The sequence below is a fragment of the Numida meleagris genome, chromosome 14 (assembly GCF_002078875.1).
Source record: "Numida meleagris isolate 19003 breed g44 Domestic line chromosome 14, NumMel1.0, whole genome shotgun sequence".
NCBI lineage: Eukaryota > Metazoa > Chordata > Aves > Galliformes > Numididae > Numida > Numida meleagris.
This window is the reverse complement of record NC_034422.1, coordinates 815,974-840,906: the sequence shown is the minus strand read 5'-3', so window position 1 is coordinate 840,906 and position 24,933 is coordinate 815,974. Positions and strand designations below refer to the sequence as shown.

The window sequence follows — 24,933 nt, the reverse complement described above, 5'->3', positions numbered from 1 at the left end:
CACCATGCAGTACCTAACCCCAGAATGCTGGAAACAGGGAGGAACCACCATGTCTTCCCCAGTGTCAACTACCAGCCCTTTGGTCCTTTCCTCAGGTGGTGCTAACCTGCCTTAGACACCTCCAGCTTGGAGCTCCGCATCATGGAGGCTGCAAATACATTTTGGTTTAGTTTTCTGTTTTTTGCTGTTGTTTTGTTTGTTTCTTCCTGTCAGCGTCTCTCAAAGAAAGAAGCTGCTTGGAAACGCCCTGATCCTTTGGCAATGCAGCAGCCCATCCGGCAGGCCTGGCAGCCCGTCTGCATGCTCGGGTGTTGGATTGGCCTTGATCCTCAGAAGGGATTTGCAAAGAAGCTTAAATAGCCTCCACCTATCCTTGCCCCATTTCACCACTGTTTCTCTTTGATACCAGTGTGCAGCCCTGGACAGCCCCTCCATTTGGAAAGAAAGCCAGAGCTCCCTTCAGCAGCAGCACAGCAGATCCTCCTCCGGCCAGCGGAGCAGGAAAGCATCTGTGACGTGCAGCTTTCCTAGCCAGGAGAAGCCAAGGCATGCAGCCTCCAGATTTATGGATTGTAAGCGCTGCCATGGCCTACAAATCACTCCGCACTCAGTGTAATTCATTATCACGCTGCTATGGTTGGTCACATTCTTTACAGGTGTAAAAGATGCCAAAAAGGCTTTTTACCTTTCTCGTGCCAGAATTTAATGATATACAGCCAGGACACTGGGAAGCAAAGCTGAAGCCAGCAGCTGTTCTGCCTTCGTGGGCACATCAAGCCCTGATTTTTTCCAGCGCCCCACGGCAGCGCTGACCGCCAGGAGCCGAGCAGCGCCGGGATCCCGCTGCTCACAGCCCCGCCCCGGCAGCGCTGTCCGTGCCTGCCCACGGCTGCTGCTAACGGCAGCCTCAAACCCGGGGAAATTCAGCTAAAACTCTGCGGGCAAAACTCATTCCGGCACGTTAGCACGCTCTGTGGTGGTAGTGGGAAATCGGATGGTTTTTCACACACTTTGCACGGGTCAGTAAAGGAAAGGGACTTCGACAACAAGTGCAAGACAGCTACAATAGCAGTACAGCGGACCCAGAGAAAAGCGCTGGACGGAAGACAACAGGCTGTGGTATTTCTTTATACATCTGCGCCTTGATGGTGGAAAAAGGACACCGGGGAGCAACGAGCCAGAAGAGCAGACTTTTTGTTCCTATGGAAAGTTAATTCCTCAGAAAATAGTAATAATAATAATGCAAGCGTACTTAAAAAACAGGGATCGGGAAGCGCCGCAGGGCCTCACAGAGCGCTGCTGTGGGCATCTCCTCGGGGCAGCCGCTCAGCAGCGCCGCGCCCCGGGGCTCCGCGGTCACCGGCCGCAAAGCCCAGCGGCGCCCGGCTGCGAGGACGCGCCCGGTCCCGGCTCCTCCCGGGCGCTGCACGGCGGAGCTGCCGGGCGGACACTCACCTCACGCCGAGCTCTCCTCCGCCGGCCACGCGAGGGCGGCTGCCCCGGCTCCAGGCGCACAGCCGGCAGCCCGGCTCCGCTCACCGCGCTGCGGGGCTGGCACGGACCGCCGCGGCGGAGCTCTCCTCAGGCCCATCGCAACGGGCAGCCCGGCTCCTTCCTCCGCCTCGCGGCTTTCCAACAGCAGCCGAAAGGCGCGAAGAGGCTGCGGGCGACTCCGGGCAGGGCAGCCGGGGCCGTTAGGGGGCGGCAGCGGCTGTGGGAGCCGGTAACGGCCGCGAGGGGGCGGCGCGAGCCGCGGCTCCACTCAGCCCGCGCGTGCCAGCGCCTCGCGCCCCTCCGCGCAGCGGGACGCGCGGGAGCAGCGCGAGCAGCGCGAGCAGCCGGAGCCGCGCTCGGCCCAGTGGATCACCTGCACCTGCCCTGGGACAAGGTTCAAGCATAAGGGAGCGTGAGGAAAGAAGACGCCGAGAAATGCCCCTTACATCGTCATTCACCATTGTTTTATTCCTGTTTTGCTTCGCTACAAAAACAGTTTGGAGACACGGTGACCAGCGGTGGGCAGGTGCACGGGCAGCGCTCCGTGCCAGCGCCAGCAGAGCCGGGAGCGCCTTAGGAACACGGAGCACGCTGAAGTCAGTATTAAAACCAGCAGGAGGCTAAAAGCACTGCCCTAGGAGAAGGTTAGAACAGATACACCGGGCAGGAAGAAACGTCCTTTCTGTTCTACTGATGGAAGGCTGAAGCGGCAGAAGACTGAAGTCACCCGCCCAGGGTCAGCAAGGCAATCCGTGCCGGCACCAAGGCTGCGTGTTTCTCCGTTATCCCACCCACTGCTCAGCTCCGTGCTGCTCTCACCCAAAGCAAGCACAAGCATCAGGGAAAGTACGGCTGAAATATTCCAGGGCGGGGGGTAGGGCACTGCAGCACCCAGAGCTCGTGAGCTGGCAGTCATTCTGCTTGCTGTACTTTATGGTTTCCTTAGGCTAAAAAAAAAACAGAGCTGCTTTCAGCAGTTCAGCAAAAGCAAAGCAACGAAGATCACGCTGAAGTGTTCAAAGCACTAAGAGACATAAGATCTGCTCTTTGGAAACACAACAAGTGTCTGACTAGTTCCAGGTCCTGCTGAGGGCTGCAGTCAGGATCGGATGCTGCACTAAATAGTCCCCTCTGGGTCTCATAAACCACACGACTTCAGCACAGCAGCACCCAAAGCAGAGGGACCCTCACTCTTACGACTCTTATCACTCCTGTGGGGACCAGGTATCTGCATGCTGGTGTAGGTCTCGGGTGGTGCTCCGGGCTTCAGCAGTCATTCTCCGAAATCTCCTCAGGTAGATAACGATGAAGATGACCAAGATAGCCTGGAGGAAAAGGAGGATGACGAGAACGAGTTGAGAGAAGAGAGCCAGGGTGCAGTACCAGTACTGGCACGTGGAAATGATCTCATCTTCTGTCAGATAAGCGATGACCCGGTCCTGAAGGTGAGCTGGGGAGGCACACCTCACATCCCGGTAAAAGGTCCGGTTCTGCTGCCACTGGAGCCAGGAGCGCAAGTAGAGGATGTCACAGTTGCATTCCCAAGGGTTGCCCTGCAAGTGCACTGTTTGGAGGCTCTTCAGGTTATCAAAGAGCCCGCTGGGAATAGAGGTGAGCCTGTTGTAACTAAGGTTGATAACTTCAGCCGATGGCCGGAAAGCCACTGGTAGTTTTGTTACAGTTAGGCCCTTTGACATACAGTCAATAACGTTGGTGGCACACTTGCATGGTGGAGGGCACGTAGGTGTCACGAATGGGAGGAAGCCAAGGAGGGACAAGAAGAGAATCCCACTATTCATCTTCCCCTGCAAACACTCCCCCATTGAGAGTGGGCTGAGGTGGAGGTCAGGCAAGGAGACACCACAAACTCTAGGGCTACTGAGAGAAAAGAAAAGAACAGAGTTGAAAAGGTGTTGTGAGAACTCTTGGCCTCTCATTACAGGAGCAGGAATATTCCTGGTCTTTCCAGCCCTGAGTCTGGAGAGGGATATGAGCTGATTGATGCTGGGATGCTTAGCTGCAGCCATCAAATTAATTTCCACTCATCTTCAGGAGCACATAAGAATTGCTGATATTCTCAGCATTATGCAGAAGCATTACTAGGGTAGGCAAGAAAACTGATGGCAGGAAGTGAAAAACTAGAATACGAAACTGTTCATGCTTTATCATAGCTCTGAGTTACATCTGTAAGCAAAGCTTTGTTCGTGCAAACTGCAAGAGGAGATTCAGAAATAAACGTACTATTACCGCAAGTTAAAAATAGTCTTCCCAGTTTTGAATAGACATGATAAAATAGTCCTTAGCAAACAGAGGTGCTGAGGAAGGAAATCCACGGTATTTTCTATACTAGACATTGCTCCAGCAGATACATAATCTGGAGCTGTGTCCCTTCTGAGAGGCAAGGGTCAATGATACAAAAGAGGTATTTCAGTCTCACACCATCATCAAACACAAACTGCTATAACTTATTTAAGAGAACTACTGCACAGGCCTGCAACAAGGCACTGTTTTTCCACGCAGTCTGTCAGCTCAATGAAAGGAGGAGAAAGGAAGAAAGAACAGAAGGTAGCTTTGTTGACTTACCGAGGTAGATCAATCCTTACTTGCTTTCTGGCTTTACAATAAATACAACAGAAAGGTCTTAAGGCGCTCCAGCCAGTGCAGGAGTTCTTGCAGCTGCATAGCTGAGTTCCCGGATAATCCCCTTGCAGCTGGCTCACAAGATAAGGGTCAGGCTCATCCCAGGGACACCTCCCACATGAGGCCTTCCTCCAAGCTTGTTGCATGTCACCAGAAGCAGAGTCTTCATTAAGCAAGTCTTCCAAGAAAGGGAGCTGGCCCAGCTCGCAAAAAATGCTTTTGCTGACAGAGATGCTGACAGTACCGATAACTCCAATTCTGTGCACATATTCTCTGGGTAACAAGTAGCCAAACAGTGCAATGAATTCAAGCCTGCTGATGTTGATGGCAGCAAACTATACTGCCTGAATGTTTCCTTATTCTACAGAAAAAACATCTGCAGGGTGAAGTCTGCCTTGCACCACTGTAAGTGGATAAGAAGGGCTTCCTCCACGTTTTCTGTTTTGAGCCTTTGGCTCTTGGTAATACAAAAGAAAAAGAGCACAGCTGTTAGCATGTGCCCGGTTAACAGTCAGCTAATGCACTCATACGCACCCTTTGAGGAATCCCGTGCATCCAAGTGCCCTGCTTTATCCCCTGGCCCTTTGGAACATGCTAATAGAACCAAGCAGGCCGGACAAGGAGGTAAAAGAGGACACCATTCCAACAGAAACAACACAAAGTCTCAACTGCAAAGTAGTAATTCAAAACACACTTAAACCTGGAAGGTGATGTTACCAGATTGTACTGCAGTTCCTGAGCTCTGTGGTCTTTGGTTTCCCATTTTATCATGACTATATTTGCAGAGTGGAGAGCCCTAGCACTTATCAGTGTGTTGTCCCTGACGTTTCTCTTCAAGCAGCGATACAAATCTACTCCTATTTAGCAGTAGGACATCTGCTGAAAGAAACTGTTTTCCAGTGATCCTGCTGGTGTTGGTAGTTGAGCCAAGGAGAAAGACTTGCACCCTCTCTTGATTGTCAGAGGTAATGTACAGCTCTTGTCATTTCACTGTCTACACCAAAATAAAGCTGGTTGGCTCCACAGGAAGGATGACAGACTGGGGAAGATAGTGCTCCAAGGGCCTGCTCTTTTGATAGCAAAGTGAGCTGTCAGCTCTCACCAAGTGAAGCTTGCATTTACTGAGAAAAACCGACCACATCCTTCATTCAGAAGTTGCATTACATAAATACTTGAACAATTATTCGTTCAACTTATGTACAAGGGTCAAAAATACACTCAGGACGTGTCGGCAGAATCCTATCTTCTCAAGGTTCTTACACCTTCACAGACATTTTTCTGCCATGGGCCAGACTCTAGGCATCGGCTATGCTAGAGGCTAAGGCCACCAGAATTACTTTTTTGTTTCTGCTCTGTTTCAGAATGTGAAACATTCAGAATGAACAATGAACACTGATATTAGGACAATTTAGGCTGCAAGCAAAAGTAGAATTTGGCCCTAACCAAGGGATAATATATTTGTGATGCTCTAAACAAAATAATTACCCTTTAAATTTCTAGTAGGTTGGAGCAGATCACTCCAGTTGTTTCACTGCGGCAGGCAGGCAGAGTAAGAAAGGATCCAGGGCTAACAAATGAACCCAGTTTTTCTTTCCTGCTTTCCGCTTGGTAGAAGCTCAACTACAACAGAGAAATTTTGCTCAGCTGCATCCACATCCCATGCATTTGGGCGCTGCTTTTACTCACAAGCAGGTGTTCAGGCCAGGTGTGGCGTGGAGCTAATCTGGAGCCTGGCCTAGCTGGCTATGCACGCAGCACGGACACAGCAGCACTTCTTCGGTTACTTACAAAGTGGATGTCCTGGGATTGGATCCCACCCAGCTACAGACTGCTGATTTAGACTGCTTCTTAGGGGAAGCTTAAAGATAGGAGAACTTCAGGATCAGCTTGTCTACCTCTGACATAAGCACAGTCCAGAAATCACGTGCCTGCCTGGAGCCTGCTCCGATGGAATTGGATAAAAGGACCAACAGTCCTTTTGTCCTCTCCTGTTCATAATCTATCATCGAAGCTGCTGAAGAAGACTGAAAATCAAACAGAAATAGGTTGGTTTTCTGAATGTATTTATTTCACTGATCAATTCAGGTAGTAAACATTATTAATAATAATAATAACAATAATCATTTAATAAAATGGATATGTTTTAAAAGGTTTCTTTTTCTTTTTCCACAATGACAAAATGTTCAAACAGAAATTTACAAAAAAAAATATATTATAATAACCTAACATGACAGACAGGAAACAAAGAGCTTAGGAGTGGAGTGAAGGGTGAGGAAGTCACATGGCAGAAGCAAGCCAGTGTTACAGCAAGCACGGCTGGGTTTGTGAGAAGGAGCAGGGAACGCCATCGCACAGCACAAGAAGCGAGACCCCCTCCTTCTCTAGCGGGAGGCATGCGGGGAGGCAACAGGCAGGACCAGCACAGCAGCAGCACACAAGGAGTTCATGCCATGGCTCCCTCCCCAGTGAGGCAGAAGGGCCGAGGCGTTGCACCAACAAGCCCAGCTGCAGCCCGGGACAGACAGCTCTGCTGAGCTGCCCCTGTGTCTAGCTTGGCAGGGCAAAGCTTGGCAGAGGCGTGGGAACGTACCTGGGGGTGCAGAGGTCATGTGAGACTATGGTGGCTGTGTGCAAGGGGAGGTGTTAGATTGCCTTCCTATCCACACTTCTCACTGCCAAAATCAAATGGCTGAGCTGCACTTGTTCTGGTATATCTTCTCAGCTTATTGTGCAGCTCAGAGCAACGGTACAAAACAGTCCTCCTTTAATAAACAGATGTCACCTTTTAAGTCAGAGTCCAGGTCCCTGATGCCCTCCAAAGTCAGTCTGATCTCCTTCCAGGCAGCCCTTCCACTCTGATGCTCTGGACAGGGAACCTTCTATACAGGACATGGATTTCAGTACCTCTGGCCCTCTGTAGAAGCTGTGTCTCTAGTGCCTCACTCCTATACATTCTGAATAAGAGCAGCTCAAACCATCCTTGCCAGCTGGTAGCTGAAGACCTCAGCGCTGTATAGAACAGAGCTGACATTATCAGCTTGATCTAGGAGCCATGTGCACTGAGCTGATGGAGACTTCTCTCACCCAGAGGGACAAGGCAGATGTGTACTCAGGCAGTCCTACCTGCCTGTGTCCAGAGCACCCTGTGCTCTCACCAGCACACAGCCCAGGATAATAACTTCCACCTCTCTTATGTGCATGCTAAAGAGTAAAGATCCTTTTTTTGTTGTTGTTGTTCTTTTTTCCACTGAGAATGAATCTATTTTAAAGAGGAATAGCTCTAGCTGAACAGGGCTCATATGTAACAGAACATCCTCCTAAAAGACAAGACTTGTGAGAAAAGAGAGGGGACAGGTACTGCAAGGTGTTTCCAGTTACACTAGCATGGATAAAGTTGAGAACTCAGCATTCCCCCTGCTTCCAGCAGCAGAAAACCAGCTCCAGAAAACCCGTAGAAAGCTCCTACCTTGGGCTACTCCATTGCTCGGGCAAACACACTGCAGGAAGAAAGGCTGTATTTCTTCCTTAAGCACCTGGCCCTGGGCGTGTTACTGAAGACAAGGTGAACCCATTCCCTCTCCTAGGCTGGCACTTCTACTGTCACTTATGAGCTTGACACAGAGAAGGAAAGAATTCTGAAGCCAGAATAGCTGCCTGCACCCCTGTCCTGCTGAGCTTATCCCCGCTTCCTGCCTCACAGGGCAGCAGAGGGCTGCTTAGGAGAGACTTGCTTTGGACACTGCTCTTGCTCAGCTTGCACATTTCTGCCAGTGGGCTTCCACTCCTGCTTTGTCTTTCCACACTGTGTCAGGGTCTCTCTCCTGTCCCTGCAGCCCATGTTCTGGTTGAGCAGGGGCTATGTACAGGGAATAACTGGAACCTGCCTCTGCACCTCCTGGAAAAGCCCTGATCAGAGCTCTAAAGCCCAACACGGAGAATCAGACAAATGCAGCACCGAGAAACAGAATTTCGAGTTTGGGTATTCCTGGTCAATACTGTGCTTTGGGCACAGGGAGCTCTAGAGCACAGAGAAATCGTGCTGGCAGCCAAAAGGAGCAGAAGGGCCCATCCCATGGCAGCACTCCCTGAAACTGGAGGCAAGAGCCAAATGCCTCTTCCTCCAGCAGCCCCTGATTCCCTGTGAGCGCAGCAGTGTTGCTGGTCAGTCCTGCCCTGTCAGGCGCATCACACTCTGGAGCTCTCCTCTGGCTATGCTAGAAGTTAAAAATACTGCAGGAAACAAAAATAAGACAGAAGCTGCTGCCCAAAGAATGCTCTTATCTTTGCCCAGCAGATCCATCACTTTTCCCAGCACTGAGACAGAAAGAGCCGGGGAGGGGGAGAAAGGTTGTGTCCCAGGGGAAGGAAAGGGGAAGTGCCAAGTCTGCTGGGCTGCGCTCAGCCATGTACAGCGACATTCCTGTCACCTGCCACACTGACCTACACAGCCCCCTGCCACCTCCTGCTCCCTGCAGCAGCCTGTCTGGTCAGGCAGCTCGTAGATCTCTGGTACATGCATTCGAAACTGCCCCTTTCCCCAGGAGAAGCTCAGACAGAAATGTGGGCTGCTACTGGGCTTTCAGCCCTGACTGTTTCTCTCTCTCCAAAGCAGAACCAGCCAGGCACTCCAGCTGCTGCAGTGCTCCTCAGTGTAGGCACTGGAGATTGAACAGCTGGACAGCCAGAGCCACGCCATGAGATACCCTCACCCAGCCTCTGCAGGGCCCTGTGCTTCCAGCTGTGGTGCTCCTGCCAGCCCCTCCAGCCTGCCACGGGCTCAGAGCATGGCTGGCAGGCTGGGGAGGTGTTCACTCCATCATCTCTCCTCCTCACAGGCAGTCCTCAACAACTCATGCTCTCTGCCAGAAAGACACAACTGAAGGCAGTGGAAGCTGTTTCTTTTAACAAACCTTGAGAGACTCAGTTCCCTGACACTCAGTGCAAAGATCTGGAGTTTCTTGGCAGGAATAAGAAACCCCATCAACGAACCAGAAAAAAGCCAAACAAAATAACCTGGGCAGACAACCAGCAGGACCCCTGAGCAGGTCAGTGCACAGAGAACCCCCCAGCCCCTGGAGCCTGGGCAGCACAGGTTGAACTCCCAGGAGGGAACGGCTGCCTCAAAAGCAACTGTGCTGGCCCCAGACAGGGGGAGCAGGGGAAGGGGCACAGCACCTCAGTCAGGAGTAAACATTTACGTGCATTGACACAGATACTCTTCAAGTTCATACACCAGAGAAACCAGGACTTTAAATACCAGAGCATTCCCAAACAAGAGATTAGTACATGGGAAAGGGAAATACATTTCTTTTTTTTCTTTCTTTCTTTTTTTTTTTTTTTTAGGATGCCTCACAGACTTTCTAGGCTATTTTCCCTTAAAAAAAATTTAAAAAGAGGAAAAAAAAAGAAAGCAGAGAATAATTATTAAAAAAAAAAGAAATACACATCAGTAAACAGTTAAGTGAACAGCCTTCTCCACAAACCAGCTGACTGCAAAGCCAGCACTGCTGCTAATAAATTAGAGGATGCGAGTGCAGCTCTTGCCCACAAGTCTCTAATCAATGGGAAACCTCTTTTCAAACATCCACAGCTCTTGGCAGGCCTCAGATGGTCGCTGGGGGTTCCCTTTGCCCTCCAAGTACCTGCATCTCACTGATCCTGCATCTGCTGCTGCATCTTCTGCAGCATCTCTTGCATCCGCCGCAGCTGCGTGAGACAGAGAAGAGACGATCAGGCAGGAGCCCATGATGGTGGGAGGTAGGAGTGGGAAGCGCCAGGAAAGCCTCTGTGGGGCAATCCTGGAGAAACATGTAAGATTCCAGCACTAAGAAGGCCCATGCAGAAATGGTTCTTACCTCCTCATCCTTCATCTTGATCAGTTTCTCCGTCTCAGTGTCTGGTGTTGGGAGAGGCAGGATAGGAATCGGGCTTTCTATCCTGTTGTCCTGAGTCAGTTTGCTAGAGAGACAGAGAGGGACAAAATGCAGCCAGAAAAAGGCAGAAAAGCTGGGAATTCAAATTGGCACTTTCTGGCTGCCACCACTTGGAGTCACTGTTTGCTCCTCACTGAATCAATTCCACCTCTGGAGCTTGGTACATCCCTCTCAGAAGTTTCTCTTAAGAAACCTTATCCCACCGATAGAAACGGCCACAGTGTTTTTCCAAAAATTCACTGGCAAGGGACCGGCCACTGCATGAGAAATAGCATCGAAATTTTAAGCACCTTTTTAGCTAAGCAATTGCTTTTTCATCACTCTGCTCTTTTAAGAGATACACAGCCTGTCTAAATAGCAACTGTGACACTTGTCACAGACCTCTAGCAATTCAGATATTTATTTTGGGACTCCATATTCTCACTGTCGAAAAAGACAGGCTCATCTGCAATGCAAAAGCAGGAGATACACTGTGTGGGAACAGAACATGCCAACCTGCATATCTGCACACACAGTGGGCTGCTCCCTGGTGAGATGCAGCTCTTCCTGCCCTGCCAGGTAGCAGCACAGAATCACCCAGCCACTTCAGGCAGCAAGTGAAAGGAATGATTTACAACACAGGAGCCAAAATCCACTTCAAACTCGTCACCAGTATTTCAGACTTTCAAATGAAAAGCCCATGAGTGTTTTCTGATCTCCATGATTAAAATCAGAGAATCAAATGCAAAGCAAGTCAAAATCAGAGAAATCTCTGGAGCTGTGTAAGGCAGTAGCTAATTGCTTGGGCTCCATTGTCTGAGAAACAGCAGCATCCCAAGGGTCACGCTGTCTTTTGGATGGAACTGCAGTTGGAAAATACCTTCCTCTTTGGCAACGCACACAGCTATCGTCTCCACAAGAGAGACAGTTTAGCCCACGTTTCATTAGGCTGGCTGTATTTCAGCCTTTTGAAGAGCTTTTTTTTCTCCAGGTCTATTTCCCAAGATCTGTGCAGGAATCATTGAACAGGAACAAGGATTCTCAGCAGCATCCCCACTGTGGACTCAGGCTGTGGGAGACAAGCTTGGATTTGCTATTTCACCTTCTAGTGCCATTTCCCATACAAGTTCTGAGAGTAGCCCCAGCTCCGCAGAGAGCAAGATACCTCTGCCACCCCTAAGCAAAGCGCTAGGAACCCACCTGGTCATTTGCTGGATGCACTGAGCTCGGTAGTTCTCATAGTGGACATCACAAGTGACATCCTTCAGGTCATGCATGTGTGTTCGGATCAGCATATTCCGCAGCTTCACGAAGTCGCAGTGTGCCTGATTTTCCACTACAGAAGCAAGAACAGGTGAGCACCTGGACGTCACACCTCACCAGCTCCATCCAGGGAGTCCGTTCTCACCTCCCAGAACCCAGGCCTGAAATAAAATTCACCCAGGGCCCTTTCCCCATCCTGCCTGCCTCTCCCTCTCCCTGTGCCAAAGACTCTCCCCCTAGCCCTGGCACAGGCCTCAGCGATGCTCTATGCCTGTCAGCCTTGAGGCCAGGCTGCTGAGGTCATTGTGTTCCCAGGACTTTTTCTGGGTAAGAGGATTAATTAAACACATATAGCAGAGCCTTGAGAGAAGATGCTGCTCCCAGGTACATAGGATGTCATTATTACAACCTCAGTGAGGGCAGCAACTACTGGAAACAAATCGGTCATTCTCTCAAAATTTCTTATAGATTGTAAGGCCACTGCAGGGAGGGCAGTTTCCAGTAGGGAACTTGAGTCAGCCCCTGAGGAGCAAAGCTACAAGCAGGCAATAGTCTGGAGAACTGAAAGACTGCTGCTACCATGGATGGCCAGGCCCCAAACAGTCCTGAGGACTCTGGGAGGAAGTGTTGCACTTGGTAGCCATGTGCTTGCTGTGGTGATCTCCATTTATCTCTCTGTGGGGCTGGGGGAAGCTTTGACAAAGCTCATCTCTGCCAATTACCAGCACTCAGACACTCCAGAGCCCACTCCAGAGCCAGCAAGTGAGAAGAGCCAGCAGCTGGGCATCCCAAGCAGCTGGCACCAACCCACAAGCAAACACAGGATTTTGGGACTGAAAGTTGCAAGATCTTACAGCAATGTGCCAGCACAGAGGTAGCAGCAAAAGCCATTCCAAGGTTATTCTGGACTTTATGAAATTTCTCCCTTTAGAAGAGGAGAAAGCTAGAGACAAATGCATTACGTGGCAGCACAGCCTCCAGTCCTCCCGCTAGGACTCACTGCTGCTCAAAAGGACCTACACACAGTGCTCCAGCCTCACAGCAGTGGTATCACAGCCAGGCTCCTCCCAGGACATGTGTTGCAACACTGCACCATAGCTTCAGAGGCACAGCAATTGCTGCGTGCTCAGGAACAGGCCAGGCAGGTCACAGCACCTCTCTCTACCCTACCTTGTACCCTCCTATGTGCCAAAGGCAGTACAGTCAGTCAAGGCCATGCAGAAGTGAACTCCTCGCAGCAGTTTCTGCTGTGCATGCCCACCTCTGTCCTTCCCCATCCCTCCCTGCCCCATGCTCACAGTGCCAGCTTCCAGGCACTGTGCTTACCTTCCACAATGCCCCATGGGTACAGCCGTCCACGGACTCGCTGGCCTTTAGCCTCCACCACTGTGTTGCTGCCAATGACAGCAAAAGGAGCACTCTCCTAGAATGAGAGGTGACACTGAGCTTGTGGCTGCCAATGGATCCCTCCTCCAAGGGCCAAGCTCAGGCAGAGAACAGGAGGAAGAAGGTGCCAATGGGAAAGACACAGGGACATCCACACATGCATGGCACACCACAACACAATTACAGAGAAAAGCCTCAGGCACTGGGATCTGCAGGTGGCTCGATTCCCAGCCTGACCTTCTCATGCCATACAACTCAGCCTTCTTCTTAAACATACACTTGGGGAACCCAGGGAAAGACGGACACCACCCAGTGGGACACCTGAAATCCTGTGTCTTTATGCCACACTTCATGGCACCTGCAAGGACATCAGCCCCTTCCTCAAGTCTGTCTACCATGGAAACCAATATAGGCTGCCTCCTGGGTACCAGCATCACTGCACAGGACTTTGGCACACAAAGGACAGCCCCGGATCCTTCCAGAGCAACCAGCATACCACAGCCAGACTTCCCAGTCCCTCACTGAACTGGTTCCTTACCTTCAACTCTCTATCTTGCTGCTTGAACTCCTCATCTTCATCAGAGTCACACTCAGGAAACTGGTACACTTTAATGCCAAATTTGTCAATCTCTTCCCGGATCTGAGTCCATGCAAGACAAGAACAAAAGGATGCCACGCTGAACAATACAGAAATGATGGGTTTACTACCATGGATTTGCTGCTGCCTGCAGATAGGGAAGGGATTTGATGCTTCTTGTAGAGCTGGCCTCTCTGAAGACACCACTTCCCTTCTCACAGGTTTCACATAGTACTGCTGCAATTAGATCTGCAGATACTAAATATATATGTATATACATACACACTCACACAGACTTACACACTATGTATCTATATTTACACATGTACTGCTCTCCTTCCTCAGCACATCCCTGCCACCACATCAGGTATATCCCTGTGGAGGAAGAGCATCTCACCCTCTCTTTTAGCTTCCGGATCTCTGAGGGGATCAGGCAGTCAGCTTTGGCAATCAGGGGTACAATGTTAACCTTCTCATGCAGAGCCTTCATGAACTCAACATCCACAGGCCTCAGCCTGCAATAGGGATGAGGAGGGACACAGTTAGCAACGACACAATGAGCACCTCCCCACTCCAGCCTCTTCCACTTCACCCACCATCCCCAAAAAGAAGGGAAAAGGACAGTACTGTCACAAGAGTCTGGGGCAGCCCTCAGCTAGGGCTGCATTTTCAGGAAAGCTGTCTCAGACTTTAGATGCTGAAACTTGCTGTGCAGACACAGGCTGAGTATTCACCCTACAGACTAAATATTGCCCGGGTCACAGCCCTAGCCTCTCACCAGCTGTCCTCTGTCGTAGGCAGCCAGCATGGCCCCTGCAGCTGTTCTGGACTAGGCTGGCACACAAGCCAGCAAGGCCTGGCAGGGATTGAAGGCAACTTAAAACTCTCTTTCCTATCCATCAGTTGGGCTCAGGTAGATAGAAAGATACAAGTCTGTGCAGCATTATTTCTCCTGATTTCAAAACCAGACTGCAGATCTGAGGGAGATCAGCTCTGTCTGATTATGGGCAGTCTGTCCTGACAGAGAGAAGGAAGGAGGCTGTGCTCATCAAGGGAGTGCAGCTGGGTGGTTCTCCACCTGCACCAACAACCCAGACAGCAAATGACAAACTGAAGGGCAACCCAGGGACACAATGGTCTTCTGTCCAGCCTGAGTCATGCCCCATCCCTGGAGCAGGGTCTTACCCATGCCCGAAGGGCGAGATGAAGTAGAGGCAGCAATGCACTCGGTTGTCCTGGATGTTCTTTCGGTTCAGGCCACTCTCATCACGGAAATACTGCTCAAACTGCTGGTCGATGTAGTCAGTGATGGGCTTCCAGCTGAGAAGGACAATTCAATCAAAACCAAACCATGTGTGTAACAGCATGCTGTCCCTAGGGACTATGATACATCATCCCATCCCCACTGCCAGAGCCCCTTTCAGTAAAGCATCTACAGAAAACAGATGTGGTCAAGGACTAGGAGAGAGGCAGCGGCGGCCTGCTCACCATTCAGTGTTATTAACAGCATCTCCAAAGCCTGGTGTGTCCACTATGGTCAGCTTCAGCTTGACACCCTTTTCCTCAATGTCCACCGTGTGCTTGACAATCTCCACCGTCTGGTTGATTCTCTCTTTGAACAGAAACACATGAGTTAAAGCCCTGCAATAATGGTGGGCATCCCAACTCACGCCCACAACAAGCTGGCTCCCTCCTTTTCACTGAGCACAGGGAGTAACACGGGTTTCAAAAAACCCTGATCATCCTCTAAGGAGCCTCGGGGGGGAGGGGTGGTCAGGGAGGCTCGCAGCAGGCAGACCTCTGACAAGACACAAAAACTGTCATACTGCTTGTAGCCCAGCTGTCCAATCACTTGGGAAGGGGAATCTCTACTGCACCCCAACACCCAAGAACAAAAGACAAAACTCAGCATCTCATCCCAAGGGGTTAGTGCTGCTCTGCAGCCTTATCTTTCCGTCATGGGGTTGAAGAACCCTAGAGCCAAACCATTTTTGCCCAAACACTAGTGCCTCGACAGCCAGCAAAGGAGACCACAGCAACAAAAGCCAGGGCTGTGATCCAGCCATGCCTGCAGCTGCTGCTGAAGCAAGGAGCCAAAGTACTGGGCCTTAGGACAGGGTAGACCTGTGGATACAAGGACTCGTTTACCCCCCATTTGTCCCCAACTTACCCTCTGCATTGAGGAGCTTTCTGTCTTTGTACAGATCTGTCAGGAACAGGCTATTCACAAGCGTGGATTTGCCCAGACCCGACTCTCCTAATTGACAAAGTGCAAAGGGAAGGAGGGAAAAGCAAGCAACATGACCCACTAATTGACTTACAAATAAAACTCTGAGAAAGGCTATGAATCTTGAGCCAGAGGAAGTGAGAGATATGAGCTGTCAAGAGCTGTTTATGGGCCTTACATTTTTCCAGCAGTGGGAGGACTTTTGCTGCAAGATGTTTCAATCCTTGTATAAATGTGCTCCTGCAGCTCCTCCATCCTCCCTTCTCTTCTTCTCTCTCCCTCAGTCCCCACCTGGCCCTACCTTCACCACCCAAACCAACCCCTCTGGGGGAGAAGCCCCACTCAGTGCCCACGTTGTGCACCCACCGTGTGGCCCAGCCACCTCCCCCACGGGCGGCCTCACCTGCAACCATCAGCGTGAAGTCGAAACCCTTCTTCACAGATTTCCGGTGGACCTGGTTCGGCAGAGTGGCAAAGCCCACGTACTGCTTCTCATGGTCCTGCAGGGCAGAGGCGGACAGAGGTGGGTCAGGGTGTGCCAGCACTCCTGCTCGAGCTATGGGGAGTTGGATTCAGAAGAGCTGAAAAAGCCCTGAGACAGAGCCGAGAGGTGGAGGAGAGGTGGGTCCCTGCCCTGGCAGCGCTGTGGGGCAGGGCACGCACATCCTTGAGACTCAGGGAGCTCTCTCCAGGTCACAGCCACTTCCCAGGGAAGTGGTGCAGTCACCATCCCTGGAGGCATTCAAGAAACATGGAGAGGTGGCACTTAAGGACATGGCCGAGCTCTAGCTTGGGCACAGGGAAGGGACCCGCGCTGATCTTTAACAGACTTTGGAAGGAAAATTGTCTGCTCTGTCCAGAGACTTTACACGTGAAACAGCACTAGGCACAGACCAATAAAACCACGGCTGAGGCTTGGGTGTGTTTCTGTTCTTTTCTTTGTTTTTTCAGCTAGATGACTAAAGGCTGACAGCGGAGATCTCTGGTGCAACCCTGCTTACTTCAGCCAGGTGTAACTGGCTGAACCTGATCTCTTGTTTCTGTTCAGCCCAACCAAGAAAGCATGGATTTACTGTAACGCTGGTACTTCCCCATAGCTTAATAGAATCAGGATGCTTCATGTGAAATGCAAATCTCAGCTGGCGCAGGATGCTGCCCTTTTCCTGTGGCCCAGGTGGCCATTTCCCTTGCAATAAGGCAGGGCAGCGCTGAGCACAAGGTCAAGGGTAGAGCTTCCCTCCACATCGGGAGGAAGCTGGAGCTGCGGGGGGAAGCTCCATCCCCAGCTCTGCCTCCCCCTGCCCCACCAGTGACTGTCATGTGCACAAAGCAAAGGGTGAGAAACGCAGGAGAAATAGTGCAGAGGGATCAACTCCTTTAACAGCCCTTCACTGGGAAGGAACATCTCGGCCCCTGCACTGCAGCCAGCGCATCCCACGGTTCACATATCTTGGCTTCGAGACACACAGTGCGTGCTCCCATCCCGGCCACGGCAAGGCATCTCAGCATGCCAAAATCGATGTGGCACGTAAAGAGCCCCAGAAACCTCCTGAGCCTGCTGCCTGCCGTGCTCAGCATCTTTGTTAGCACACAACATGGATGCTGTCTGTAGAGCCACCGTGCACAGGATGGAGAGCACCAATGGGGGCATGGGGAGGGCCGGGGGAAGAAGGGAGGAGGCTTTCTGCGTTGCTGGCTTTCTGGGTAAGGCCAGCAGTGTTCTGGTGCACGGGGCCGTGCTGCCAGCACCCCTCCTTGTGCTGCCTTTGTCCCATGCCTGGGGACATGCCCCACACACCGCAGCAGAGCCCACCGTCTTTTGATGTGGCCGATCTTTGGGACTTTGCTGTAAACAGAAACTCCCCAGGCCAAGCAAAACACATCTGCTCCCTTCTTCAGCACATCACAGCAACACACTGCATCCTTGCATCCTCCACCACCCAGGCAGGTGCTGAGCTCCTGGCAGGCCCTGCTCTCCCTGTCGGTTTGAGCCAAGGAACTGGCAGGTTCAAGCCCTGATCCTGCCTGGGTCAGAGATCCCCATTACCGAGGTATTTGCTGTCCTACCGCCATGGAGAGAGGCAGGTATGCAGCAAGGTCTCCATCACTCCTAATTTTTTTCTCATCTCCTTTATGGCTGTGCTATTCAGAGCAAGCCAGACATCATGCAACTTTACCATTTATCCTGGAGATAAATGAGGCTTGCTGAGTGCATCCAAGAGTGCTAAAATTAAACACCATAGGACCACAGAAAATTTGAAGAATGGCCCCCACTCCATTTCTGGAGCTAATCCCAGAAATGAAGAAGGTTGTGCTGGGATCCTGATGATGCCCCCGGCCCCAGCCAGGCCCTAAATACACCGCTCACGTTCACAAACAGAGCACCCTGTCACCGTGCTGCCAGCTGCAGGGGCGGCAGCTCCCGGCTCGGGGAAGGTGGGGAAGCAGAAGCCACCCGGTGCCCTCCCAGCGGTCCTTTCTCCGGCCTCGCAAGGCCACATCCGCATCTGCACGCACCAGCACGGCCCTTCCTCAGAGGAGAGAGGACTCTGTGCTTCCTTTCATCGCCAGAAAGCTGATAAATTCACGGCCCCAGCAGCCCCTGGGATGTGCCTCGGGCACAGCTGCCTCCTCCGGCCTGCCGCTGGGTACGGGAGGGTCAGCAGAACCGCCCTCCCACCAGCGTTTGCTGCAGAAAACAGGCTCGCAAAGCGCAGCCCGAACGCAGCCACGCAAACCAGGCTGCTGTAGGCACTGCTTGTGCCCCGAGCTCCCCAGGCACGCGCACGCCATTCCGAGGAGGGAATCGCCGCATGAGATAACGGCACGGGAACATGGCATCTCCCAGCTGTCCCTCCGCCCTGCTCTCGGGCTCTCCCCTCCCTCCGCCGCCTGCCAGCTCCGCGCTGCCCCCGGCCATCTCCTCCTCACCGCCTTCCTTCCGCTCCTCCGCTCCTCAGATCGCTCCTCTCGCGCAGCGGGCGGCCGCTCGGGCACCATGCTCCCCCGCCCGTCCCGCTGCTCTATAAATACATCCCCGTACCTTCAGCTTGGCCGGGTGGCTTCGCTGTGCCTGCGTCCGGGGAGAAAGCAGCCTCTCCACTAACCGCTCCTGGATAATGAGCGAATCCATAACCGCGGCTGGCAGGACGGACAGCCGCTGCAGGCCAAGAAAAAAAACACCCAACCCATGTGTTCCCTCCCAGCCTTCGCTAAACCCACGCGGCAGCCCCCCCGCCCACGGCCGCACACACGCGCAGGGCGGCTCAGCGGCGCGCGAGGCGAGGAGCGGCGACGCGCGCGGGTCCCACGGCGGCTCCCCGGGATTTCCTGACCCGCCCGTGCCGCGGGAGGAGCCTGCCCGCCAGGACGGGACACAAGGCTCCGCGCTGCGGCCGCCCCGCGTCTGTCGCTCCGTCCGTGTCCCGCGGAGCTCCGCGCGCACCGGCTGCCGCCCCAGCTCCCGGCTCCCCGCATCGGATGGGCTCGTGCGGCCGGAGGATTCCTTGGACATCCCGGCACAGCGCGGACTGCGGTTCGCTCGTGGAAACCCGCTCTTTGCTGCTACCGGCGGTATGTGCAGAACTCCAAGGGGTCCGGACGACTCCTGAAAAGCCAGGCCCGAGCTCAGCCCCCAGCCCCGGCCTGCTGGGCGCGGATCCCCCCTGCGCAGCGCAGGTCCCTCGCTGCTGCCCAGGCCGGGTGCCACTGGAGCCTCATCGCTGAATCCAGAGCTATTCCGGACCTTAGAGCAACTGTTTAAGCCTTGAAGAAAATTCGAAATCAAGAAATACCTGTGTACTTGATAAGCACGTGGATCCAGCCTAGCAACGGCTTAGCAGTCACAGAAAAATCATGTAACCTTTAAGTCTGGGATTGGAACCGACATATCAGACCTGCAATTTGGCTTTTCTGTGCAGCCATAGGAACTGCAAATGAATTTATCTGAAACAAACAAAAGCTTATAATCTCACGTAATGACACGATTCCAGAACCTGGGGAGTAAATATGGTGGCACATACAATGAAGTCACACAAGACGGCGGCACTGGAGGAACCTGCAACTTGACACACGGGTTCCTGAGCAGTTTTCTGCCCACAAGCAGGGAAGGACATGGGCTCTGCGCTACACCGCTGTGTGTCTCCTTGCCGCAGCCCCTGCTGCCTCGCTGAGAGCCACAGGCTTCTGGCAGCCACTGCCCAGAGCACGGGACCAGCTGGGCTGCTCCCAGGCTGCAAACCAGGGCTCTCTCTGCATGCAGCTGTCACAGGGTTCTGCTGCACAGTTCTGAGCTACCTGGGGGCGGCTGCAAGAGCAGGAAGGTCTCAGAACCTGGGCTTCTACAATACCATATTACAGGGAGGGGGGGAAATGGAGAGAAAAGAAAATGGACGAAAAAGAACAGTGTTTTACCTCCACTGCCATTCTGCAAGCTGAGGAAAGGTGACCTCAGAAGTTGCAGGCAAGGGGTCCTAAAGGCTGAGAAACATAAGGTAAGTCAACAACATGCCAAACATCAAAGTGTGCCATCAGCAGCCTTCAGTTCCACTTGCTGGGTTTTGTTCCCAATCATTTCTGAGCGTTATGCCAATCAGGAAGCCTGGACTGAGACCTGTGTGCGGCAACAGTTGCCATTTCCCAGAACAAGGCATCTCTCTTTCACCTCACGCCACAACTCTGCCCTGCTCTGCAGTGGTGACGTTTTTCAGGGAGCAGATAATGCTCACAGCAAGCTCCCAGCTCAGCCGGAGGTCAGGCCAATGCTCATGACACCTTTTTTTCCTCTTAGATTCCCAATATCTGATCCTGCTTCCCTGCCCGGAGCGTTCCACCATCATGGGCTGGAGCTCATGCACGGCTGAGGAGCAGCAGCGATTCCATGCTGTCTGTGCCAGGCAGCGGCAGCGATGGCCTGCGGACAGCAGAGACACATCCAAACTCACTGGTCACAACACAGAGGTGTCACGTGTCTTTCCACAATGTAAGCCACAATAACTGCAATCAAACTCTTTCCAACCTCTATGAGCTCTCACGCCTTGAAACACCCTTGCCTGAAGACCACAGGCCACACGGCCACCAACCACAGGCATCTGTCTGCCTGGGCACAGGGGGAATGCTGCGTCCTCGCGAGCCCACCGCACCCAACAGGAGCATTCTTCTGCGGTGGGATCATGGATGAAGTCAATGTTGCTTTGGTTGAGACAAAACCACACGGCCCCAGGAAGCGTGCTGACACTGCAGACAGGAACAAGGAGCCGCTGTCTCCTGAGCGCCCTGAGCTCCCCCACAGCACACGCGGCTCTCAGGACTGGCAGCCAGGGAGGAATTCCAGCCAGGATGCCAAGCCTGGGAATGCAGAAAGCACACTGGGAAAAGGAACCCAGAAGGGTAGCTCTTGGCTACTGAGGGCCTTCAAAATTCTTATGGAGAGCTGCCTGGTCCGACTCAGCCTCCTCTGCCTTTCCTAGAGATGAAGAGCCAAGGAAAGAACACGTCTGTATCACACCGATGTGCTGCAGGGTGTACCCAGAGCCATAGGCTCAGGCTGGTCCACGTGCAAACCTCCCACAGACAGCCAAGCCAAGCCTTATTTTGCCACTGCCCTTTCTGATAACCCCTACCTCCCCATGCAGGCAGAGCTCAGCAAGGAATCTAGAGCAAAACCAAGTGCTTTCCTCCTTTGGCTCTTAGAAGCCAGCTTGGTGACTGCACCTGACAGCCTCTCTGGGCATGGAACGCAGCACAAGAAAAGAGCTGTAGCTGGGCGCCAGCAGCAGTGTCCTACATTCTCCTTTGTTACAGGGGATTTCTAGCCTGCAGGGCTGCAGATGGGCCCTGAGAAGAGGAGAGAAAACACATTACTTCATAGCATTAGATGTCAACTCACAGAAGGAAAAATTCACCACCAGGAAGCACAGAAATGCTCCTGGAGAGCAGCACAGCAGCCTTGCTAGGGGTGCAGCCCTCACCGTGCACCATCAGCCCCAGGATCAAAGGCCAAGGAGCAGTGCTCCGCCAGCAGCACCGAGTGACGGCCAACACAGGGCTGCGCTGTCACACTGTCAGCACGGCTGGGAGCAAAACAGCCACTGCAGGAACATGTGGCACTCAGGGCCCAGAGGGGGCAATGGCAGAGATGGGCAGCATGCAGCGCAGCTCTGTGGGCGCAGGTGGCTGCGAACGTGGCAAGAGAGGGGCAGAACTGACTCCCTCTGGAGCAAGTTCACAGCTCTTGTTACACCCAGCACCTCTGTTCACCATTTAGGATCATCTAAAATGCAACTAATTGGACAGAGGTGGAGGAGGAGCAGCTCCTTGCAGGCAGAGCTCCTTGCTGCAGTACATGTTCCTGGCAGGGAAAAGCCAGCCCTCAGAGAGTGGTTCCCATGGAGGCTGCCTGGGGTCACCGCCGGCTCCCACAGCAGCTGCCCCTGCCCAGGGCCAGGTCAGAATCAATGTTTGGATCAGGCTTGTAACCCTCACTGTTTCTGCCTTGCACAGGGACACAGGCACCAGCACTCTTCCACTGCAAACACACCAAAGACCTTAGTGAAGAATGGGGGTGACAAATTTGGCCCATTCAGACAGGAGGAGAAACAAGGCAGCACAGGAAGGGCTGCAGCACTCCCTCCACACTGCTGCTGTTCTTCTCTCCTTCTGCTTCCACCAAATCTGCCACATGAATCAGGCTTACGTAGATTCCCTCCCTCTCATATGAAAGCCACAGCTGGGAAAAGCAGAGGCAGCGCTGGGCCCCGCCTGCCCTGGAGAAACCAGAACAGGAACACTTGGGAGAAAAACAGGTACATCTCGTCCCATGGCCTAGGAACGGCTGGGCTGGGAGCCCTCTGCTGAGAGAGAATGGAAACTAGTGGTGACATCCTCCAAAATGGAAGGGCACTGCTTCTCCAGCTCTCAAGTTCTCCATCCAAATGCCAAAAGCATCAGCACTTTTGCAAGCCCGTGGTGCACGTTTATGTGCACAAACAGCTAAAAGGTTCAGGACAGGATCCTACAGAAGGTCCACTTCAGAATTACAGGTAGTGGTCCCAATCCTGCTATCCTTACTCACCGAGTAGTCCCATTGAAATAGAGACGACTGCTCATGTGAGTAAGGGATGCAGGATCAGGCCTGTCTACCAAAGAGGCTGAATCCTGAACCAGAGAGGACATCGCGGCCTCTGAGCATCATCAGACACTCACCAGCAGGGCTGGTCTGAGCGCAGTGCTGGGGAAGGCAGTCCAGGCACAGCACAGTGAGCAGGGGCCCTGCAGAGCAAGCAGTGGGCAAATTTAAGGGACTCAGGCAGGGATGCTCCTGGTTCATCCCCAGTATGCCCATCTCACAGATGCGCCCAGCTCTGCAAGGAGGTGCTTTAATCATGCTAACCTCCCAGAAGGCTCCCAAAATAATACTGGGAAAAAACAAGCCAACTGCCTTGGGACAGTTCCCAACTTCTATCTGGGTCTCCCAGCCACAATTAACTTTAGGAGTAGCTGATGCTCACAAGAGAGGAGAATGAGCCCACTCTTAGCTCACCAAATCATTTTTAATTCCATTAATTAAGGGAAAAAAGGCAGTGCCCAAAAGTAAACATCAATCTTGGGAGGCATCCAGCAAGAGGAACGCCAGCCCCAGGCCCCAAGAGCTGTAACCCTCCAAGCAGGGGTCTCCTGCAGCCCTCAGACCCCCAGGCTCTCCCACCCTCTCTCTGCTGACCCATGCAGGCACTCTGCAGTAACAAAGTACAGTTGTTATGCACGCTCGACCTCTACCTCCCTTCCCTCACCCTTGGGCGGGTGCAGCACCAGCCCAGGTGAATGAGAGCAGCCTGCTGGGAGGTGCTGACGCTCACCCTCCTCCTCTGACATGCACAGCTCTGCCCACACTTCACCAAGACACACAGCCATACCGAGCAGCAAAGCTTCATCCCTTGGAGCCTAGCACGGGGCACTGCTCCGGAGAACACAGTTTTGTGGCCTCACCTGGCTCCCCACGACCCCAGATGGGACTCCCAGCACCCCCTGACCGGTCTGCACAAACTCCAGCCTGCCCCGGGCTGGGCCTTGCCTCAGGGTATCATCTGTCTTTGCAGATGGATAATTAGATTCCCTTTCCATTTCCTTTTCCTCCTGATGGTTTCTCTGCCTGGCAATTCCCCTGCAGCCCTGCACAATCCAGCAGCATTAGTCAGAGGGAAATTCTGCTCCCTTTCTCCCCTGGTTGTTTCTCTTGGTTCAATATAAACAGCAGAGTGAACTGCGCAACAGTTTGAGTATTCCATTGCAAAAGCATTTGTCCTTTTCAGCCTGGCAAACACGGCTTTCCTCCCACACCTGCACCCTGCTCCTTCTCCCTGAGTGACACAGGAAATGAGCATGATTAAAATAAGCGTGACGGCGTTGGCAATCAGGAGCAATAAGCTAATCAGCAGGAAGACGCAATCAGCTCCGCTACGGCTGCAGCACAGCGCGGCTCGCGAGCAGCAGCGCAGAGCGTTGTCAGGGTAGGGCTCGGAGAAGCGCACCCGTTTGCTGGTGGGGGGTGAGGTGCTCTCAGAAAACGATCATAGCACGTTCTCCTGCAGGAAACAAAACCCAAGGAAGAGAGAGGGCAACCGTGAAATATGGGTAAACCAGCACAGGGCTCTCTCAGAGCTCCCAGATGAAGTGTGCACACGTAGCACCCTTCGGCCCTGCCATCAAGCAGCTGCTCTCCGGGAAGCGGTGCTGGTCCCAGAAGCCCTGATGTTTGCTACACAGCCCAGGGCCTGCAGGGATGCACAGACACAACATCTCCGCCTGACAGAAGACACTGGAGAGCTGTCCTGCTGGGATTTACTGCTCCCCCACCGATCCCCCTTCACTAGAGATGTACAGGCTGAGCTTTGCAGAGGTGATCTGCCAGTTCTGCCCTCACGCACTCTGCTCTCTAAGGGCAATGTCCTGAGCCCCTGCAGAGCCCTGCAGGTCTCACAGCCCTCTGGTGCGCACCGCAGAGACTTCCAGCCACTCCGCATCATGCCTGGGGAAGCAGGAGATGCTGTCCAATGCTTTCCTGTCCACTTCTCCCCCATCTCCTTGCTCCAGCAAACACTAAGCCTGGTTACACCTCTGCTGCACAAATTGCTGCTTGCCCTGCAGCGTGACTGGAGATTTACATTTTGTTAAATGCTGTGATGATGGGAGAAAACTTCAGGTCACTGAAAATCTAAATCAAACTGTGCTGTCTGCCAAAGGGAATTTAAACAATATTTCTCTCAGCCTTAAGAGTAGTAGTCAGGAACTGCTGAGTGTTGCTTCTCCTTATCAGAGATGCTGACAAGGATGGAAAATATACAAATAGTGAGCCTGAGTTTGCAGCGAAACAGAGCGAAAGACCTTCTTGGATCGTGCTAGATACCTGAGAACTGCCTGTGTCTTTCCATAACACA

General features: G+C 52.7%; 3 protein-coding genes across 10 annotated transcripts in view; all 3 read right to left on the bottom strand.

The window, feature by feature from the left end:
- The window catches only part of TBX1 (T-box 1), a 157,730-nt gene extending 155,999 nt beyond the window's left edge, over positions 1–1,731 (bottom strand). The window contains exon 1 of the mRNA XM_021413346.1: positions 1,456–1,731. The gene's annotated coding sequence lies outside the window, so the exon portion shown is untranslated. The remainder of the gene's footprint in view (positions 1–1,455) is intronic.
- Positions 1,937–6,703, bottom strand: GP1BB (glycoprotein Ib platelet beta subunit). 2 transcript variants are annotated; one of them, XM_021413353.1, is made up of 2 exons: positions 4,078–6,703; positions 1,937–3,372 (listed from the first exon to the last, which is right to left on the bottom strand). In XM_021413353.1, the coding sequence occupies exons 1-2, from the start codon at positions 4,278–4,280 to the stop codon at positions 2,700–2,702; spliced, it is 876 nt and encodes a 291-aa protein (XP_021269028.1). In that variant the 5' UTR covers positions 4,281–6,703; the 3' UTR covers positions 1,937–2,699. The 2 variants fall into 2 exon arrangements, with proteins under 2 accessions (XP_021269028.1, XP_021269029.1); XM_021413354.1 differs by having other exon boundaries at positions 1,937–3,369.
- The window catches only part of SEPT5 (septin 5), a 34,376-nt gene continuing 18,795 nt past the window's right edge, over positions 9,353–24,933 (bottom strand). For 4 of the 7 annotated variants that reach the window (XM_021413341.1, XM_021413342.1, XM_021413344.1 and 1 more), the window contains 10 exons: positions 15,903–15,999; positions 15,443–15,529; positions 14,761–14,884; positions 14,458–14,592; positions 13,670–13,787; positions 13,234–13,335; positions 12,636–12,732; positions 11,247–11,382; positions 9,990–10,092; positions 9,353–9,840 (listed from right to left, as the gene is read on the bottom strand). In XM_021413341.1, coding sequence (XP_021269016.1) covers positions 9,784–9,840; positions 9,990–10,092; positions 11,247–11,382; positions 12,636–12,732; positions 13,234–13,335; positions 13,670–13,787; positions 14,458–14,592; positions 14,761–14,884; positions 15,443–15,529; positions 15,903–15,999 — 1,056 coding nt within the window. In that variant the 3' untranslated portion in view covers positions 9,353–9,783. Of the gene's footprint in view, positions 9,841–9,989; positions 10,093–11,246; positions 11,383–12,635; positions 12,733–13,233; positions 13,336–13,669; positions 13,788–14,457; positions 14,593–14,760; positions 14,885–15,442; positions 15,530–15,902; positions 16,000–18,430; positions 18,515–18,542; positions 18,822–19,912; positions 19,940–24,933 lie in introns of those variants that run through there. The other 3 variants (XM_021413343.1, XM_021413337.1, XM_021413340.1) reach the window with 3 other exon arrangements.

What these genes read in the sequence shown, in the direction of transcription:
- GP1BB (XM_021413353.1), bottom strand. Translation starts at nt 4,280, where the DNA reads ATGCAACAAGCTTGGAGGAAGGCCTCATGTGGGAGGTGTCCCTGGGAT. An exon ending in GTAAGGATTGATCTACCTCG is followed by an intron (nt 3,373 to 4,077) that starts GTAAGTCAACAA and finishes CTTTTCTCTCAG; the next exon opens with TAGCCCTAGAGTTTGTGGTG.